Consider the following 19,179-nt stretch of genomic DNA (forward strand, 5'->3'; position numbering starts at 1 on the left):
CCTGGTTATGACGATATTGAGGATGATGATGGTGATGACCACCGTGGAAATTCCATTGAACCATAAGGTGTTGTTATAGATTTGCCCATCCCTGTTTTTTTCAGGTCAGCATTAGAAGCCATTGTGAGGCTGGGACTATATAAGGAAGGTACCCTCTGAACCTGAGAAGCATCAGCATCATCTGAACAACCTTTTGACTGCAAAGAGCAACGAGAGAGAAACAGCTGACTGAAGCCATGATCTCCACATTACAGGTACAGATTTAAAGATATAAACATATTTCTTATTAATAGAACATCTAGATAGTCATACATATTTCTAAGGCTTGAGTAACTCAATTAGATTGTTGGGTGTCCTTAAAATATTCATTTGAATCCAGTCAGCTCTAAACTGATAAAGCTTGCACTAGGTGTTTTTGTTCTTGTTAAGGGAGAATTAACCTGAGCAGATTACACACACTGTACGACACCCAGCACAATAGCTTTTTCAAATGAGGCACACAGGCTGAGTTATTTTCATTATAAGGATGCCAATATCCACAAATAGCTGATTTAATTAAACTAGAGTCTGGCAGAAAATCATTGTGCGTGTGCTCACTGACGGTAATGAATCTGAGATATTAAAACAATTATTGTCACACTTAGTGGTTTACAGGTGTCAGTAAGGATTTTATGTTCCCTTGTTCCTGCAGAAAACCATTCGACCAGTGTGGGCTGTCAGGGGGCTGCATAAGTCTGCAGTAGAAGGTAAACTTAACTACATCTCTTTGTCTGAACCATAGACTGTATGGTCTGAACACAAAAAGACCTCTGTACTTACTCCTGACCTATAATATCCTTTCTCTTTCTCCCTGCAGTCTTGAAGCGCCCGGACCCTGAAGACACAGTCACAGCCAGCTATGGGAGGTTCATCAGTGAAGTCAAGCCGCAGCACTTGTCATCACTGGTGCTTCACCGCAGCAAAAGAATGGTACTGGACAGCATCGGAGTTGGCCTCATTGGCAGCACTACAGACGTGTTTGAATTGGCCCTGCAGCACTGCCAGGTGAGGCGAAGTAAATAGAAATAACCTGAAGGTATTATCTGATATGAAGCAATAAGACAGATGAAAGCAATTATTGACCTTTGGCAAACAGTAGTCGCAAGTCAGTGCAAGTGCTGCGTGGACAGATCAGATGGGTTTAAAAAAACAAACAGGTTATTATTAGACTGAAGTTCGTCATATATCGTGATTAACAGGAGAGGGGTTTATTTATGCATGGTGACCTTTTTCTCCAAATGTCTGTGTTGGACTTGAGCACACAACTGTTGTATCAAAAATGTCCTTGTGACAACTCCCTGTGTTTACCTGTCTCTGTGTTTCCCGCTCCAGCACATGTATGCTCCTGATGACATCAGCTCTGTTTACGGACGCAGAGGCAGCAGGCTCTCCCCCACACTGGCTGCTTTCGTCAATGGAGTGGCTGTGAGTACAAACAGGAGGAACAGATGGGTCACAATTGTCAGATGCACTAAAACCATCTGTGCATCCAATCGAAAGATGGGTTGATGAAAATACTGACTTGACCCCGCATTACCCTTCTGTCAAAATGTCCAGCATTTTGTCAGCAAACATTGCTTGGCTTTCACACTTTAAGCAGCATCAGTATGTCAGTTCATTTCTGCAGCAGTTACTTTTAGTTGTATATTTTCATTAAAAACGGTAGTTAAACAGTCCATTTTCATTTGAATTAAATCTGTTTGTTTTTTGTGTGATGCAGACTCACTCCATGGACTTTGATGATACTTGGCACCCTGCCACTCACCCCTCAGGAGCGGTCCTCCCTGCTGTGTTAGCACTCAGTGACATGATGCCTAACAGCAAACCCAGTGGCCCTGACTTCCTGCTGGCATTCAACGTCGGAATTGAGATCCAGGGCAGATTGATGAGGTTCTCTCATGAGGCCCACAACATCCCTAAGAGGTGAGTGCCTCAGGGAGTGGGTCAAATTAGTCAAAGATAATGTTATTCTTGGGGTTATACGTCTAAAGAGCCCCATATTTGATTCTGCAGATCCCTGCAGTGTGGTTTACAAGGAGGTTAGTGCAGTGTAATGGGCAGCCTCTTAGTGGTGTCAATGAGCTGTGAAAGGCTGGTTGTCATGTTCATATCAAGGACAGTAGAGCCTCTGTGGGTAGAGTTACCACAATTAGCCATGTGTTGGAGAGTATCGCACAGGAGGACTCCTTTTGGCAAATGTGTACACCAAGTCAAATCACCCAACACACTATTTACTTGTTTATCAAATACTAAAATGGCTTTGAACCATTTTCCTGAAATAAGCTCTCTGAATGTGGAAAGTCTTTGGAAAGTGTAGTAGATTCTAACAAACAGGCACCTTTACACAAACATAATGATGAAAAACACCAATTTGAAATGTTCTGTCCCAAGTAAAAATGGTCTTAACACCGTTTCTTTCTCCCTTATCACCAGGTTTCACCCTCCAAGCGTTGTGGGGACCATGGGGAGTGCAGCCGCCTGTGCTCGCCTCTTGTCTCTAGATCACTCCCAGTGCAGTCATGCCTTGGCTATAGCTGCTTCTCTCTCTGGAGCTCCAATGGCTAATGCTGCCACTCAGTCCAAACCCCTCCATATCGGTAATGCCTCACGTTTGGGGTTGGAGGCTGCTTTGCTGGCCTCCCGGGGCCTCAAGGCAAGTCCTCTGGTCCTCGATGCTGTTGCTGGTGTGGCCGGCTTCGATGCCTTTTATGAAGACTATGTGCCTGAGCCTTTAGAATCCCCCAATGACGGCCATGTGTTCCTGCTAGAGGAGCAGGACATGGGCTTCAAGCGCTTCCCGGCCCATCTGGGGATGCACTGGGTAGCAGATGCTGCCGCCTCGGTCCATAAGCTTCTCGTGGGGTTGGGCCCTGGCACTGTCTCCCCATCTCAAGTCCAAGACATCCTGCTCAGAGTCCCCAAATCAAAGTACATCAACAGGCCATTCCCCGAATCTGAGCATGAGGCACGCCACTCCTTCCAATTCAACGCTTGCAGCGCTCTCCTGGATGGCGAAGTGACCGTGCAGTCCTTCACTCCGGCTGCTCTGAAGCGCCCAGACCTCCTCGCTCTGCTGAGTCGTGTTCGCGTGGAGCATCCCCATGATAACCCTGCTAATTTCGACAGCATGTATGGGGAGGTCCAGGTTACACTTGATGAGGGACACATTTTTAAGGGACGCTGTGACACGTTCTACGGTCACTGGCGTAACCCGTTGACCAATGAGAGCCTGAGGAAGAAGTTCAGAAACAACGCAGGGGCGGTGCTTCGCTCAGAGCAGGTGGAGGGGCTGATTGAGGTGGTGGGGGGGCTGGACACACTTGGGGACTGCAGGGACCTTCTCTCACAGCTGCAATGAGACACGTGCAATGACATTGAAATAGAAATGATTGTGTGCAAAAATATATAAAATACAATTAGGAAAGATATTTTTTGTAAAATGTATTTGACACATTTGCCCAAATCCAGGCTGGAAAATGTAACTTGTTTCCCTTATGTAATTGGTGATGGTGAAAAGGCCACTATGTTGTATACTATGATTCTGTAACAGCCGTAATGACAAATACTGACATATCTCTTGAGCCATGTCAAAACATATTTATGAAATGTACAATTATGTATGCTGAATTATGTGATTCTACTGTATAGTCATATAGGACACTTTTAACTTGTAAAATATGATCTAGTGACCTAACAAAGACGAAATGAGGGAAAATGTATGAATTTATATGTTACGTTTTTATTAGTATTCTTACTTTCAGATATTAATGTTGTCAAAATACTGCACTTTATGTTTTTTGTGCCCAATAATGTAAGATGTTTATTTCTCCACATTGCAATGTTTAATGCTTTAAACATGTAAACATAACACTGTTTTCTCTTCCACATTTCAGAATTTCAAACGTGTAGCATTTCTGTTTGTGTAATGAGCTTCAATAAAATTACATCAAAAGAAACACAGTCTAATTAAATATTTGACAGAAGAAAATTATTTGAGAACACTATAATGTGTTTTGATTGGCCATGGAAGATACTAATCTGTCTTTTGTGAGTCCTTAACACACAATACAAATGAAAGCAAAAGAGTAGGTTATAAAAGAAAATTCAACAAGCTGTATTTCCCAAAAAGACACAAAGCAAATAAATGACTCATGATATCAGAAAGTACACTACAGTCATTCAGTTGACAACTCGCAGTTAATCTTCTGGAACTGTATCCATGTATGCAGTCTTTTTGTCAACAAGCGTGACAACATTGACTGAGTCAATAAAGAACTGCTATGCATACAAAAGTCCAATGAAAGCACTTTTCTTTTCCAAGTGTAGTTCAAACAAAAACAGAAGGATGTGTTTGTAAAAGTGGAGCAATGCTGGGAAGAGAGGGCTGGTTTCCTCATTCCAGTCTGGATCCTTCAGTTCATGTGTGGCAGTAAGTCTGCAGGAGATGGAGACAAGTGGGGTTTGTTTGATGATCCATCTGAATGGAGAGAGTGTTTTTGCAAAGTAAGGGTAAGTATTAACGCCAGATTAAGTTAATTATTCAAGTGATTTCTAAACAGAGTCTATAGCAGCCCAACTAGGTTCTAATTAACAGTTAATGTATTCATTTTGATCTTATCTTACAAGGACACCCAATGTATTCATGTTGTTTATTCATTTGTTCACACTTTTCTCTGTAATTCTACTTGACGTATTCATTAATCTTTCGATATCTTGTGGATGTAAAACATTTAAGTTACATTTGGGCATACTGCTGCATATCAGCAGATGACATTCAACCTGTATAAAACAGTGTGTGCACTGTGTACGTATACAATCATTTAAGACTAGGACTTTTTCAACGAAATGTCCTATTGTAAAAGCTAGGTTTTGTGTAAAAGCAAAAACGAACACCTTGTAACCAAGCTTTTAAATGAACAAAAAGGGTCTGCACAATGTTCTCAGCGTCTACAGCAGACACTACACTTCCTAAGCGAGAGAACGGAATATATAAGGAGTTTTCCACAAAGGTCCACAGATCAGGTTACAAACACGATATGACCTTTGTGTCTTAAATTACAAGAGCAGATGTGTACAATTCTTCTTGTAGAAAAACATTTTGGCCCCAAATCAGTTCCCTATTTCTATAAAGCACTGGATCAATACAGGTTATCACTAATCATCTGAACCTGGTCTGTTGTGTTTGGCAAAAAAGGAAATAACATCTAGGGCACTGCTTTTGACAGTGTTCCCCCACTACCAGGGGGATAATGGGGTTTCTGACTGATGTACTGTATCGCTAACGCATAAGAAATAGAATAGGTGGTAAAGACACTTCGTATAAGGTACTCTTGTCACTTTGCGTGAGAAAAAAAAACATTCCCTATGCATACAGCATTGAGGTAAGACGGAAATATTAAAAGAAAGAAAGAAAAACAGTAATGTGATTTCATAATTTGTTTTTTGCTTTTATCCAATTGTTTTTTTTAAAGTATTTTTTTACTTTAAGGTTGTGTTGTCACGTAAAAGAAACAATACAAATTCAAAGAAGGAAATAAGCAATAGATACAATGCAATGGCCAGGCAATGGATACCAGTATGTTTATACAGGGTAATTATGAGCATTGGGTAACATTACCCACACGTCAAGGATATGTTCTATTGCCAGGAACGTTTTCCTAAGGATACTTCCAGTTCCTGCATATCTCTGAGTTATCGTAAACATTACCATGGTAAAAATAGCACTGAATGCAATATCTAAGATAAAAATATTCCCTCAGGTGTAAAATGTTGTCATAAAAGACTTTTGTGTGGTGACACATCAATGACAAGGGAATTCAAACACAATAGAGATAAATGACAGGTGTAAAGTTGTACTTTATACTACGCCCACAGCAAACAAGACTACACAATATTGGTGCTCAGACTTCTTTATAGACGTAAATCTTTGACAGAGATTACGTTTGCATACAACAATGGATAAACAGGTTTTTTTTGATGAGTGCCAGTAAATCCAATGTTACGGTTTACATTCAGGAAACAGGGAAAATAAATATTCTTCTCACTATTGATAACTTTCATTCATGTGCACAATTCACTGCCCCTTACACGCAGGTTTCAGATAAGGTAGCACCGTTAACTGAGCCTTCAGTGTCATCCTGTCACTGATAACAGACCACAAACAACGATTGTGATTCGATACGTGGGGTGATAGTGGGTGAAAATACAGAGACAGAGAAATGTTTATCGTCTAGCTCTTCAGTGCATGTTATTTTAACATTGGGGGGAAATATTGAATACAGGGAATTGTGAACTTAAGAAAGGAATATTCAGTACTGACAAAATGAACTATAGCCCTATATTTGTGCTACAGTCTTGTTGATCGATGCCCAGCTGTGTACAGAATTGAGATTGTCTTGAACTGTCTTTGTACTGTTTTAGTGTTGGACATGATGTGTTCCAGCTGCATGTTTTAAGAGAAATGCACTACTGAAGAAGTAGACATTTGTCATGGCCCATGCGCCAGCGTGTGTCTATACAGTATACTATTCACATAATAGTATACCTATTCAGTGTTTGTGAATTAAATGAGTTGACATTTTGCTGTTGAATAACTTCAGCCTACTTTCAGCTAGAGGAACCATTCAAATATCAAAATATTCAGCCTTTTCAGCACATGATGGGAAACGTTCAACTTTTTCAAAATATTTGATACTTTTTGAATTAAACTCTTTTTTTAACATGTAACTCAATGGGAGGAACCTTAAAATCCTCTTTTACCTACACCTTGTGCCAAATGCTACTCCTTCCACATACTATCAACTAGAGACTTCATTCCAACTTTAAAATGATCGCAAGACATTCAGCTATAAAACTTGTTCTTCAGATTTTTTATATATATTTTACACTTTTTGAGATATTTAACTTAGTTTGGAGCTTGGTAAAGAGGCCTTCAGATTTTAACATTAGTGTGTATAGAGTGCCACAGTGACAAGTCCTAAAACCCGGAAGTAAACTCCTTCCGGTTCCTTCGACAAAAAAGCAATGCAATTTCTCCATAGGATTTTGGAAAATAGCTCGAAATAAGGTCTGTGGTTGACACACATTGAGAGACGGATCACGTTTTGTTCAGCCAGATAATATCCACATGTCTACCCTACTTTTATAATTTTCGAATCATAAATCTAATCGCCAGAAGCAAAATGCTAAAGGTTATGCTATAAACAAACTACAGCAGGGTCGCTGCCAACGTCACACCAACTCAAGATCTATATTAAAAAATACAGTTTCAAAATTGCACAAGTTGAAGTGTTTGTTTTAACAGTTCGCAGGAGGCTTGCTTGCTTTCAAGCAGAAAACGGGGAAATACAAACACAGGTGTTTGATAACGTCCTCACCATGGAAACCTTTGTTCACTGGGCTCACACACAGGTGTTATTATTAGCTGTTATGATTAGGTGTTCAGCAGAAACAAACACTGACAAACAGACTGGAGTTTAAATACTATCTCAGCCTATTATTTTCTGTCTGATGGAGACTTCCTACTGACTTCAACATGTTCCACATATTTTATACATTATTGGTGACGTATGGTTTTAGTTCAAAAGTTTGCAGTTAAAATATTCTGATGCTTTTCAAAGCGTTTTTACTTTATTTTCTCTGCTTAATACACATTCATTCACTACTACTTAAATTTAATATCTAACTCCTTCAGCCTAATTTCTGCTACAGAAACCATTCAATTATTAAATTATTCAGCTATTTCAGGACATTGAGGCTATACATTTTGTTGTTTATACCTTTTTTAAACCTTTTATTTTAAATATTAAGCTTCTTCACTATTTGTCCTACTCTTCCAGTTTAACATATCACTTTCAAGTTTTCAACAAAGTCATTGCAATGCATTTGAGCTGTAACAATTTTGATTCAAATCATTTCACTTTTCTGCATTTCTCCGCTAAGTTCAGCGACACACTTACTTGGTTTTTGTAGCTAAAAGCAGCTACAGAGACCATTCAGCTAATAAAATTTTCAGCTTTTTCTGCATTTTCAGCTACATTCAGCAACAAATGTACACAGTTTACAGCATTCGCACGCATTTTCAGGAGGAAATGCATTTTCTAGTTGTACTTAGTGGATCACTCTGGAGTCGACTGGTTATAGTTTGAAACTTCGATGAGGTTGTGGTCTGGATCTCTGAAGTACAGAGACGTGATGGGTCCCACAGCTCCACTCCTCTCCACCGGTCCCTCCTCTATCTCCACCCCACAGACCTGCAGAGAAGAAGAGACAACAGCGATTGACGCTGAGCATTTCAGAGACACCCAGAACGGTGAGAAAATGTGATGCACAGACAACAAGAGTCCCGTGGCTTTAAAGATGTAACCATCTTAAAATATTTAAATTGGCGTTATTAATTCAAGAGAGTCTGTAGGAAACCTTCAGATGTGAAGCAACTGTAGCGAGGGGGGTTTTGGTGATGAGGCACAGGTCTGCAGAGCCTGACGTTGGATGCTTGGCTTTGGGCTCAAACTCCTGACCCAACTGGTGAAGGTTAAACTTCTGCTGCCCAAAACCCAGGGCCTTACGATCTCCCTTGAAAACGCAGAGAGAGCAGGTGATGTGGGAAAGCTCAAAGCAGCTCATTGTGGGACTACATAACAGTAGAGACACTCTCAGCTGACATACAGTCAAAGCCTGCCATCTAGTGGATATTCTCTCAAACCAAAAGCAGACAGTATTTCACCTTAACTAATCATTACATAAACAATGCATGGATAATGATAATACTGACACATTAAATGATTATAATTATTAACACTAAATTGATCACCAGGAGGGGAATGGCGTTATGTTATAGTGGTGTCTATTTGAAATGAATAAGAATATAAATTGTACAGTTATGTTAAAATTGCAAATGAAGATATTGCATAAACTATATTCAATTCATTAGCAATACTTAATCGGACTTACTATGAGTATGCCTACTAAAACCACTACTACCTGCTACTACTACTGCTACTACTACAACCATTACTACTACCTGCTACTACTACTGCTATAATTACTACTAACACAAATAATAATAGTACATTTACATTTAAAAAGCACATTGCAAACCTTGAAAGTGATGACTTCCATGCCCAGGACTGAGGTATAAAAGTTGATGGTGTCTGGCACACTTTTCACAGTCAGAACCAAATGATCCAGACGGCTCACTTCAACAGGACAACTTGTTTTGAACCTGACAAAGCCAAGTGTTTGGATGGAGACCTGCTGTAAGAGATAAAACAAATACATTCTAGGGATTAAACAACAACTTTATGTTGATGGCATGGACAGAGCTGGGTTAATGCTATTCAATATTAATAAAACATTCTATATTGGCTACATTTATAAACAAGATAATACAAAAATGTAACATATTGTCAAATAAAAAAACCATAGGCTACATTATAAATAAATTATCTGGGAATTTCATTTGTATATATTATTGTGACATGTACCTTTTTGACTTTGCAATAAAAACATTTTAAATCAGAAACAGTGCCGCAGTGTGGCGACAATGTAGCCTACGGCACACTGTAAGGACCAGAAAGGTGTGTTTAGCAAAACTTTGATTTAGACCAGCAACACGTTTAACAATCATATAATCATAATGATTAAATAGTCTATTGTATGAACCTATTTTTCGGTTATTAACATACCGAATTATCTAAAGGGAAGTCTTAACTGCTGGTACTTCTGCCTTTACAAAGTGAGACGCGAGTGGTAAATAGGCTAGTGGGAATACATTTACTGGTTACATTGGCAGATAATCTCAATAAAGTACCTTTAAAACGTTCCTCTGAAAGTAAAAGAAACGACCTCCAGCTTTGCGCAGCGCCATCCTTCCTGTTGTCTGCGGGTTGGAGCACTTCCTTGTTGTGGCACCTCTGTGTGTGAACCAGCTGGAACTGGCCGACACTGAAGAGAGGCATTAACAAACTTTGATAACTACAACCTTTCACTAACAGACTTTCACGGAGTACGTCTCTATCGAAAAGACACCAATGAACAAATAAAAAACGCCTATTAAGTTTTACATTGGATTTTCAAAAATCTTCCAGTAGGCGGTTCTAGTACTTACACACTTTCACAGATGCAGACCAAACGCCAGTGGTGGAAAGTAATAAACTACTGTACTTAAGTTCAAATAGGAGTTATTTGTTCTTAACTTGAGGTTTTCTATCTTATGCTACTTTATTCTTCTTTGATAGGCTCACAGCTTTGAGGAAAATATTATAAACTTTTATTTTAATTTGATAAATTAAGTTACTTTGCAGATTCCTATTGTACAAAAATCTAACCAACTAAAAATATATTGTAATATTATGGATAGATGAGTCCAGTTAATCCCTTAGTCAAATGCACAATCTCTTTGGCAATGTGAAATACACATTATCCACATCAATGAGTCAATTATTAAATTACATTATGTACAAAAGACTCATGGACCATTCTGCCAGGAAGGACTTTTGGTACTTTAATTCAATATTAATGGAACCACTTTTGTACTCCTAATTTGTATAATTTGTAATGCTTGTACTTGTTACATTCTGGGGCACTGTGGCATTAGTACTGAAGTAAAACATGATTATTTGTTCCACCACTACCAAATGCATCATAAACAAAGATATTTTGTATTGTGTAATATGCACAATGTGTGTAATATGTTATGGTCTGGACATTAAAGGTAACACAAACCATGCTCTGCTTCCACTCCACACCATCATTAAAGTCATGATTTTTCCTTGGATTAAAAAATGTTAGAAACCAAATATAAAGCGGTATGAGAAACATATCAATGAACATCTCAACTCGTCATATCAAAACAAACATGAAAATAAAAGTATATTTAGACGGTTTAATATATAAGGTAAAAGTAATAATATAATTATTGTGTGCACGTGAATGCAGAATAAAATTACCAAGCAGCAAAGTAAGTGTACAGAATGCATACCTGCTAATGCATTTTGTAGCATATCAACGTGTTTAATTCAGCGGTTAGTTTCATTTAACACCCAGTTAACATACTGCACTGGGTGACACAGAACAAGGCCAAGACTAAGGAATGGCCTAAGAGGGAACATACATTTCATTTACATGTTTATGGTATATAACAATGACAACGTCTTGCATTCAAACTCTTCTGTCCCACAGAGGGAAGTAATAATTGTGGCAAAGACATCAAACAGTGGAACAAGACACGTGACAGGATGGCATTCATTGTGATGCCCATTACTCCTTTAGCCAGTGTTCCTGTTCATCGACAGTGCTATTAAAACCTACAGAACTTCTAAATAAAATAAAAATAACTTCAACACATTTTAAAAGGTAATAAGTCTTCATTTAAGATTTTAGCCATTAACAACAGTTTTAACAATAGCATACATTTATATCATGGTTTGTATTTCCCTACTTTCACTTAAGCATGTATTGCACACTGATATGGAGCATCTGCTCATGGGGTAGAAGGAGGCAAGCATTACGACTTTCTACTTGAGCCTTGTTAAGACAGAAGGAAAATAGTGTGAATGTTTTCAGACTTAGTTGGCGTCTGAAACTCAACTCTTTGGGTTAATAACTTAAGTTGGACCTCCGTGTAAAGAGATCTATTCTGGCTGAGTTGACAGTTCAAGTGAATGTGTGGTCATTTCAATCTATGCGAAAAACAACTTAGATAACTTACTTCATTGGTCAATAATTAAAGACAACCCAATGTGTAAAAATAAAAATGATCAGATCTGTAGATAATGGATGACAGGACAAACCGATTGTGAAATCATAGTTGTACAACAAAAAGCAAACAATCTTTTACATATGGATGAAGAAAGCAAAAGAAAGTATATCTAAGTATTTCGACATGTCATGCCTATTAGTATAGTATTTTTAAGTTGGGAAAATTCACATGCCAACAACTTAATATCAACCCAATATCTACTACCAATATAGAGACACCCCTAATTTTATGGTATTACTGCTACTGCATTTTTAATGATCAAGAAAATAAAGATGCTTTATGATTCCAAAATAAAACTCACACTTTGATAAGGTAGCCTAGGTGGATTTATCTTTCCCTTATGTCTGTACAACATTCTTCTTTTAACCTTTCATGGTACAGTATATGCCACTCCAAAAGAGTTGTTTCTTTGTGGTGAACAAGAAAATGACAGTACACGTCACACTGTAAATGGCAAACCAATCAATGTCCTACAACCTTTGGACATCACAATCTTTAAATAATTCTGCTGTGTGCATACCTCCAATTGGTGCCACAGTCAATTTAGGGATGCTCTGATAGAGAGTAATTGCCGCCAACTTGACCTTAATCTTCATGAGATAATTTACAATCCAATAATACAAAGTATGATTCAAAATTATTTTTACAAGCTTATTTACAGCTAATACTTTGAACTGGTGTAACTAAGAAGTGTACCAATACCCAAATTCTGGTATATAAGGCGCCATTTAGGAGGTAATAGAAAAGAGCAGATGTGCCTGAACTACCTGCCGGTGTGCAGCATTTATAACCAGGGGGTCTTTAAGAGATACCGAGCCGCCTGTGTGCATGGCTTTATGCACTGCCACAAACTGCTCGGTCACTACAGGTGGATTCAAACAGCATGCATTGCTTGTGCCTAACTTTGGACTGCAATTATAAATGTCTAAATAGAGACTGAATATGTCTCGATGTCACTTTATGGAGCACCCCAAAACAAACCTGTGACTGCATTATGATTTAAACTCACAAATGGTATGAAGGAAATCCATTTCAACAGTGGAGAAACATTTCCTCAAATCCTCTTATGTACTTGGGACAAAAGGCCTGCAGTCTTTTTGAGCTACACAACACTCTCTCTGTTGGCTGACACCAAGACAGCACTGCGGCAGATGGGGCAAGTGGAGTTTTCGGATAGCCAGCGATCAATGCAGTGCACATGGTACTCATGAGAGCAGGGCAGCTTACGTAGCTTGTTACCTTCTGCATATTCTGTTATGCAGACACTGCAAGTCTTCAGGGCATCACTCTCACCAAAATTGCGCATTGAGAGGTTGTCAATCTGCTCTATGGTCAGCCCTTGGGGCTGGTCCTCATCGTCATCATTTAGAAGAAAGAAGTGAGCAAGTCGCAAGAAAGGCAATGAGCTGGGCTCCGCTAGGCTGATAGGTGGTAGTGGTCTAACCCTGCCAGCTGAGGCAGGGGGAGCAGTGACAACACCCTCCTCAGTATCAGTCTCAGCTGTCCTTGCTCTGACTCCTGCAGCTACAGGGGGTTCTTCCACATCAGCAACAGGAGCTGCAGCAGGATTGGCTTCTGGGTTGTTGAGGGCTTCAGCCAGATCCGCAGGTGTGGTGGCTCCACGGTTTGAATCTGACGAATCGGAGTCTGAGTCCATGAGGTAGCCGAGTTCACCAAAACCAGTCATTATTTGCCTAATCATAGATTGGAGAGCCATCGAGGTGGCCTCCCCCAACCCTGCATCAGAGATTCTTCGGATAGGGATGCGAATAGTGCTGACGTAGGTCCTCACCCCAGCACGCTCAGAGCGTGAGAAAGTCCTGCGAAATCCACCACGCTCACTCTCATAAAGAAATGTGTTGTTTGAGTTCTGGGAGCGTGATCGGGTGCGGCTAGCAATGCTGTCTCTTTGCCGATATTCGCCTGGACGCACACGACGCACCTGGAGATCAAGCATAATGGTAGGGGGACGGCGCCCTGCTGCGGCCCCTTCCCCTGCGGCGGCCCCTTCCCCTGCAGCAGCTTCTCCTTCCTGAGCTCCTACAGGTTGGGCCTCTGGGACCACTTCTGCGCTTGCCCTAGATGGCTGAACATCAACGTCAGCAGTGCTTTGCCTAGAAAGAACGTGTTGTCGAGTCCGTGAACTGCCCTCCACCTGAAGCACAGGGGGAGCATTGGTGGCAGGGTTGAGGCCTTGAGTGCTGTGAGCATGACGTGGATTCGGGAGGCCATCCAGGCGATCCAGGTTGAGAGGGGAGCGGCTCCTGGCCGTGCGTGCCCTGGTCCTGCGTGGTTCTGGACTACGGCTGCGGGCTCTCCGTTGTCCTCTGCGTGGAGAAGGAGAGAGTGGGAGTTGTGGTGGTTGTACCGGCAGGGCGGCAGTTGAGAGGAGAGGTTCTCCTAAAATCTCTTGTGAAACAACTTCTTCTAGTTCAGGCTCTGGTTCAGGTTCTGGTTCCTGCTCTGGTTCAGGTTCCTGCTCCAGTTCCTGCTCCAGCTCTGGTTCCTGCTCCGGTTCCTGCTCCGGCTCTGGTTCCTGCTCCGGCTCCGGCTCCGGTTCCGGCTCCAGCTCCGGCTCCGGCTCCAGCTCCAGCTCCGGCTCCGGCTCCAGCTCCAGCTCCAGCTCTGGCTCAACTATCACAGCCACTTCCTCTACAACCGGTTCTTCCACCACGTCCGTCTCCATGGGTACCTGTGGTTCAGCCTCCACCACAAGTGGTTCAACATTAGCCACCATTTCTTGACTCTCTGGGGTTTCTTCTGAAGTTGCCTGCGGAGTTTCCTGTGGAGATTCGTGTGGAGATTCCTGCTCCCCTTCCGCAGCTGCCTGCTGTTCAGCCAGGTTGCGGTTCACACTGATTTCCAGGCTGAAGCGGAAATCACCACTGTTTGGGTTGGTCTGGCTCACGGCCCGCCATGACTGGTTTCCACGATGACCAGTTCTGGTTGTGTTGCCTGTGCGCCTCACTGTGTTCAGCCAGTCTAAGAGACTATCCCCATTTGCAGGATCCTCCGAGTTTTCTGGTGGTTCTGTAATAAGAGGAGTAAACAAGCATTAAATTAAGTCTACACTTGACAGTAAATCAAAGAAGAAAGAAATGGGAAACTTACCAACTGGATCCACTCCACTTTCAGTACTGGGGGCACTAGGGGTGCTATTCGGCTGCTCTGGACCATCCTTGATTTGCTGAAGTCTACTTAAAAGTTCGTCCTGTGTTACCTCTCCTGAAAGAGACATTGCAAAACAGAATAAACAGTCGGTTAATAAAAACTCTGAGAATGACATTGTTCATTGTTAAAATGTGTTATTAAGCCAAGTAGGATTGTGTTGAAAACCATTTGCTAACTGTCAAGATCAAATAGCTATTTTTCTGCAGATTTAAAAAAGGATTTGTTTACGAGTGTTTAGCGTAATGGGACGGCGTTAGTCTTGTTCCCTGACTCTACTAACCGGCAGTACATGTTTTTATAAATTCATAATAAATTAGGATTTATACAACACTAATTAAAATGTCTTGATTTAAGTCAACTTTATCTATATTAATACTTTTGACTAGCATCCGTTTAAAACTGCAACGGAATGGAATTCTATACAGCATTAAAAAAAACAGAAAAGAAGAAGATAAAATGACAAAGAGTTTTAATTTACACAAGTGCTTAGTAAGATCCTTTGCTGGCAGGCAATCGGTTTGTTTTGACTAGTTATGATTTGATTTCACTGAGAGTACCTGGAATGTACAAAACACTGATAAACAGCCTTAACTTTGAGTTGCTTAGTCAGTGTTTCCCACATAATTTGATTCTATTTGTGGAGGCACCGCACTGCACCCCCCCGGGAAAGAAAAGCCAAAGGCCCCTTAACCTATTCGGGTGGCCCACGCATTCACCCCCCCTCAAATAAGAAAATACATGCAAGTTCATGGCTATTGTAGACAACGTTCTTGTTGCTCTGTGTTGCGTTGTTAATGAGTGAAACACACCAGAGTTGAGGATCTGTGGGGTTTATTCTCCCAAAAATATCATTTACAATTCAGGCATTTAGCAGACGCCTTATTCCAAAGCGACTTTCAATGACCAATTACAGGGACATTCTCCCTGGAGTAACCGAGGGCTAAGTGCCTTACTCAAGGGCACACTAATCGTGGTGTTCAAGTCGGGATCTGAACTCTCAACCTTCCGATCATCAGCCCACCTCACTATCCATTAGACCAGTGGTTCCCAACATGGGGGGCGCGCCAAAGATCGAAGGGCGGGCGCAAGGCCTCAGATGATTTGAGGCCAAATATCATTTTAGACTTCTTTTTTTTTTACATATAATTGTAACGCAATACATGATCTTTCTTTAATATAAATATAAATGTTTCTTCTGCCCGTAAAGTGTCCAAACCAGGCTTTTCTGGATAAGCGCATTTTTTAAAACATAGTCAGTGTCCATGCCGGTTTCAGTTGGTTTCACACTTTCACAGTTGCTCCGATCAGATCGGTGTCCTCCATTTTGTAGATCATTTACGAATTTTGAATCCACATAAACACATAGGCAAAATCCGGCTTACTTTGAGCATGTGTTTTAAACAGTTTAATCCCTTTGTGAATTGTTTCCACTTGCGCCATCCTTTGATTTCTTCATACAGCGGGAATCCAAATGATTTAATCCTGAGTCCAATAACCATCAAAGTCACTCCAATAGTGCTCCTTAAATTACGCTTTCATCCTCCTTTAACAAAATACTTCACATTCATCCAGTTTTTGACAGTAGTTGTAGCATTTTTGAGACTTTTAAACTTTAATTACCGCTGGTGCGGAACAGCGGTAATTAAAGTAAATAAATCAATGTATGGGAAAACACTGTTAGTATTATCTTGTCAACATTTGTTAAAACCTGCTCTAAGGACATCGAAGTGAAACAGAGAGACTTAGACTCCTTTTGCAACCAACAGATTCTGCGGAAAGCAGAGAGCATTCTGGCCTCTCCAGGTCATGTTCTTGCAGGTTAATTAATCTGTTGCCATCGTGGCGTAGATATGCTCTACCTGCTCTAAGACAAATCGCTTTTCAAAATCATTCATCCCCTCTGCAGTCAATTTTTTAATTCTTAAAAGGCTTTTTAACTTGATTATTTATTTATCTATTATTGTGATGCTATGAACTATTTATCATGTACATTTGAATGATCCACATTTCTGCTCCCGGGTGTATCTGTGTGTTTTCTTCCTGTATGTTCTTGCCTGTGTACATGACATAAGCTGCTCATAACCAATTGCACCTTGCAGGACTAATAAAGTTGTTGATTGATTGATTGATTGATTTCCACTGTGAACTGTAAAGGTCACAGGGCTACAGGCTGGTGTAATTAGATTAGAGGTTCATTACCTGGGGTGCCTAAAAGATTGTTGTCTCTCATGAGCCGATAGTCCTCATCACTGAGATTGTTGACAAACTGGTAGAAGGCCTCCTCCCTGCCCAGGCGGTCCAGCTGCCTCCTGCGCTGAGACTCTGGCTGCTCTCCGCCGCCGCTCTGCTCGGCACTGTCAGACCCCTCCATAGAACCAGAAGGGAGGGAGGTGAGGGATGCTCTCCAATCTTCAGCAGGATCCAGCTGCTGCTGCTAAAAAAAAGAGGAAACGTTTACAGATTTATATTTAATAACAATAAGGTTAAGGTTAGTTTATTCATGTAGCACATTTCAGAGACAAAGGCAATTCAAATTGCTTTACATAGGCAATAACACATAACAAATAAAAACTAAATACATTGAATATAAGAGATGGAAATCAAGAACACTAGATTATGCAACATTGATTCATAAAAAGGCCAAATGTCTTATCACACTTTAACTTTACACCTTAAATAATTTCCACTTTGTTAGCCATGAGTCAAATGACCGAATTGGTGTATTACTAACAACCAGAAAAAATTGTCCAAAGGGTAAAATCCCTGGTCAAAATACTGCATCACATTGCGACACGCTTAATATTTGTGAATATGGCCCCAGTAGCTAATGTTAGCTTGGTTTACATCCACTGGTTAACAACAGAGTGTAATGCTGATTTACTATAAAAACAACACCAGCTAGCTGAGACGTTACATCCAAGCTGACGTATACAGAACGTTTCCTAAGCAACATTGAACAGGTGGCTGTTTAATATCTACATTTGCTTTGAATAATTGAACGGTTTATGTATCTTAAAGTCCTATGTAAAAGCAGTGTGTTGGTCAAAGTCGAGATAAAAACAAAATGGCACCATCTAGCTTAGCCTACGCTAGCGAGCATTGTACACGGTTTCCAACACTGAGAACTTCAATTACTATTAGCTATGAAGGATCAACCACCATGTCTGTGGTAAAATGCGAAGCAAATAATCGACTGCTGACAGTGAGTCTGAAACCATGTGTATCGTCGGTTCAAAACAAGCTTCTCGGGTGACCAAACATCCCGGTTGTGTTGAGCTTTCACTTTGCTAAAGCTAGTAAGCGTACATGTCTAACATTAGCCAGCAACTTCGTGATAAGTGTCCTCAGTTAACTTTTCTTTGACCTAATTTTGCACAAACTGCTGTTGTAAGGAAACATGGCATTGCCTTGCTTTAAGTCTTTTATATTGTTACTGGGGGGAAAAACACGAGGGTTTTATTAAAAAGGCATTAACGCTACTGTTAGCATCACCGCAAGCTAACTAAGCTAGCGACGTCAACCAATGACGTTCACAAGCAATTCACAAACAAGCTAAAATTAGCTAGCTAGTGAAAGCAAAGGTAATCACAAGTAATATACAGTCTGTCACCAAATCGCTGTTACATTACCTGTTCAATTATGTTAATAGCAGTGTAATTGTACTTCCAATTTATTCTATTGATATTCTCTCAAAAACGCTCCACTGTTAAGCTAAGTGCGATTTCAGGATTCCATTTTCTTTCTTTTAGGAAGGCTACAAAGATCTTCCGGAAACCGCGAACAAGGTAAAATGTTTCCCTAAGTTCGGCCTCACAGGAAGAAACAGGCGCTGCGTAGCGCGGTTTGATCCAATCGAAGCGCAGGGGGCTGGGTGAGTTGTACGTGGGGCTGCCTGAAAGACTAACCTCAGGGCAAAAAACAGCTGCTTTTTTCAGAAGAGCGTTAGAAAAAGGATGTTTGTGTTGCACAGTGTTGCATTGTTAAGCTGTAGCGTCACGATGCGGCTGAACATGCAAACACTCTTACCTCCTCTTAACATTGTGCATCACTAACACAATTAGAGAATACATCTTAAAATATAACACAACATGTATTACATAACAAACATGCCTATTTCAACTTTTCAAAAAGATTGAATACATCTGTTTTATGGTGGCCAATATTGAATTACACGTTGGAAAGACATTATCGGTGTGCGAAACAACATA

The 19,179-nt window shown here is 40.5% G+C and overlaps 3 protein-coding genes across 4 annotated transcripts; 1 reads left to right on the plus strand and 2 right to left on the minus strand.

Annotated features, from left to right (window-relative positions):
- Positions 1 to 37: 37 nt before the first annotated feature.
- On the plus strand, positions 38 to 3,995 carry LOC307034112 (cis-aconitate decarboxylase-like). Its single transcript, XM_079672856.1, has 6 exons — positions 38 to 254; positions 692 to 746; positions 857 to 1,044; positions 1,372 to 1,464; positions 1,760 to 1,962; positions 2,473 to 3,995. The coding sequence occupies exons 1-6, from the start codon at positions 237 to 239 to the stop codon at positions 3,395 to 3,397; spliced, it is 1,482 nt and encodes a 493-aa protein (XP_079528982.1). The 5' UTR covers positions 38 to 236; the 3' UTR covers positions 3,398 to 3,995.
- Positions 3,996 to 5,930: 1,935 nt separating this feature from the next.
- Positions 5,931 to 10,162, minus strand: glod5 (glyoxalase domain containing 5). Its single transcript, XM_079672857.1, has 5 exons — positions 10,148 to 10,162; positions 9,851 to 9,984; positions 9,139 to 9,294; positions 8,458 to 8,613; positions 5,931 to 8,291 (listed from the first exon to the last, which is right to left on the minus strand). The coding sequence occupies exons 2-5, from the start codon at positions 9,905 to 9,907 to the stop codon at positions 8,157 to 8,159; spliced, it is 504 nt and encodes a 167-aa protein (XP_079528983.1). The 5' UTR covers positions 9,908 to 9,984; positions 10,148 to 10,162; the 3' UTR covers positions 5,931 to 8,156.
- A 748-nt stretch (positions 10,163 to 10,910) lies between these two features.
- On the minus strand, positions 10,911 to 18,759 carry rlim (ring finger protein, LIM domain interacting). 2 transcript variants are annotated; one of them, XM_079670032.1, is made up of 4 exons: positions 18,601 to 18,759; positions 17,171 to 17,402; positions 14,912 to 15,025; positions 10,911 to 14,830 (listed from the first exon to the last, which is right to left on the minus strand). In XM_079670032.1, the coding sequence occupies exons 2-4, from the start codon at positions 17,340 to 17,342 to the stop codon at positions 12,903 to 12,905; spliced, it is 2,214 nt and encodes a 737-aa protein (XP_079526158.1). In that variant the 5' UTR covers positions 17,343 to 17,402; positions 18,601 to 18,759; the 3' UTR covers positions 10,911 to 12,902. The 2 variants fall into 2 exon arrangements, with proteins under 2 accessions (XP_079526158.1, XP_079526157.1); XM_079670031.1 differs by having other exon boundaries at positions 17,171 to 17,405; positions 18,601 to 18,751.
- Between the last annotated feature and the right edge of the window lie 420 nt (positions 18,760 to 19,179).

This window comes from Notothenia rossii (genome assembly GCF_949606895.1).
Source record: "Notothenia rossii genome assembly, chromosome: 3".
Classification (NCBI taxonomy): domain Eukaryota; kingdom Metazoa; phylum Chordata; class Actinopteri; order Perciformes; family Nototheniidae; genus Notothenia; species Notothenia rossii.

Excerpts from the sequence above, each read along its gene's own strand:
- LOC307034112 (XM_079672856.1), top strand. Across the intron at positions 747-856 it reads GCATAAGTCTGCAGTAGAAG|TCTTGAAGCGCCCGGACCCT; the intron begins GTAAACTTAACT and ends TTCTCCCTGCAG. Across the intron at positions 1,465-1,759 it reads CTTTCGTCAATGGAGTGGCT|ACTCACTCCATGGACTTTGA; the intron begins GTGAGTACAAAC and ends TGTGTGATGCAG.
- glod5 (XM_079672857.1), bottom strand. The coding sequence starts at position 9,907 with ATGGCGCTGCGCAAAGCTGGAGGTCGTTTCTTTTACTTTCAGAGGAAC. Across the intron at positions 9,295-9,850 it reads TTCAGAGGAACGTTTTAAAG|CAGGTCTCCATCCAAACACT; the intron begins GTACTTTATTGA and ends TATCTCTTACAG. Across the intron at positions 8,292-8,457 it reads CAGTTGCTTCACATCTGAAG|GTCTGTGGGGTGGAGATAGA; the intron begins GTTTCCTACAGA and ends TCTTCTCTGCAG.
- rlim (XM_079670032.1), bottom strand. The coding sequence starts at position 17,342 with ATGGAGGGGTCTGACAGTGCCGAGCAGAGCGGCGGCGGAGAGCAGCCA. Across the intron at positions 15,026-17,170 it reads CAATCTTTTAGGCACCCCAG|GAGAGGTAACACAGGACGAA; the intron begins GTAATGAACCTC and ends TGTCTCTTTCAG. Across the intron at positions 14,831-14,911 it reads AAGTGGAGTGGATCCAGTTG|AACCACCAGAAAACTCGGAG; the intron begins GTAAGTTTCCCA and ends CTCTTATTACAG.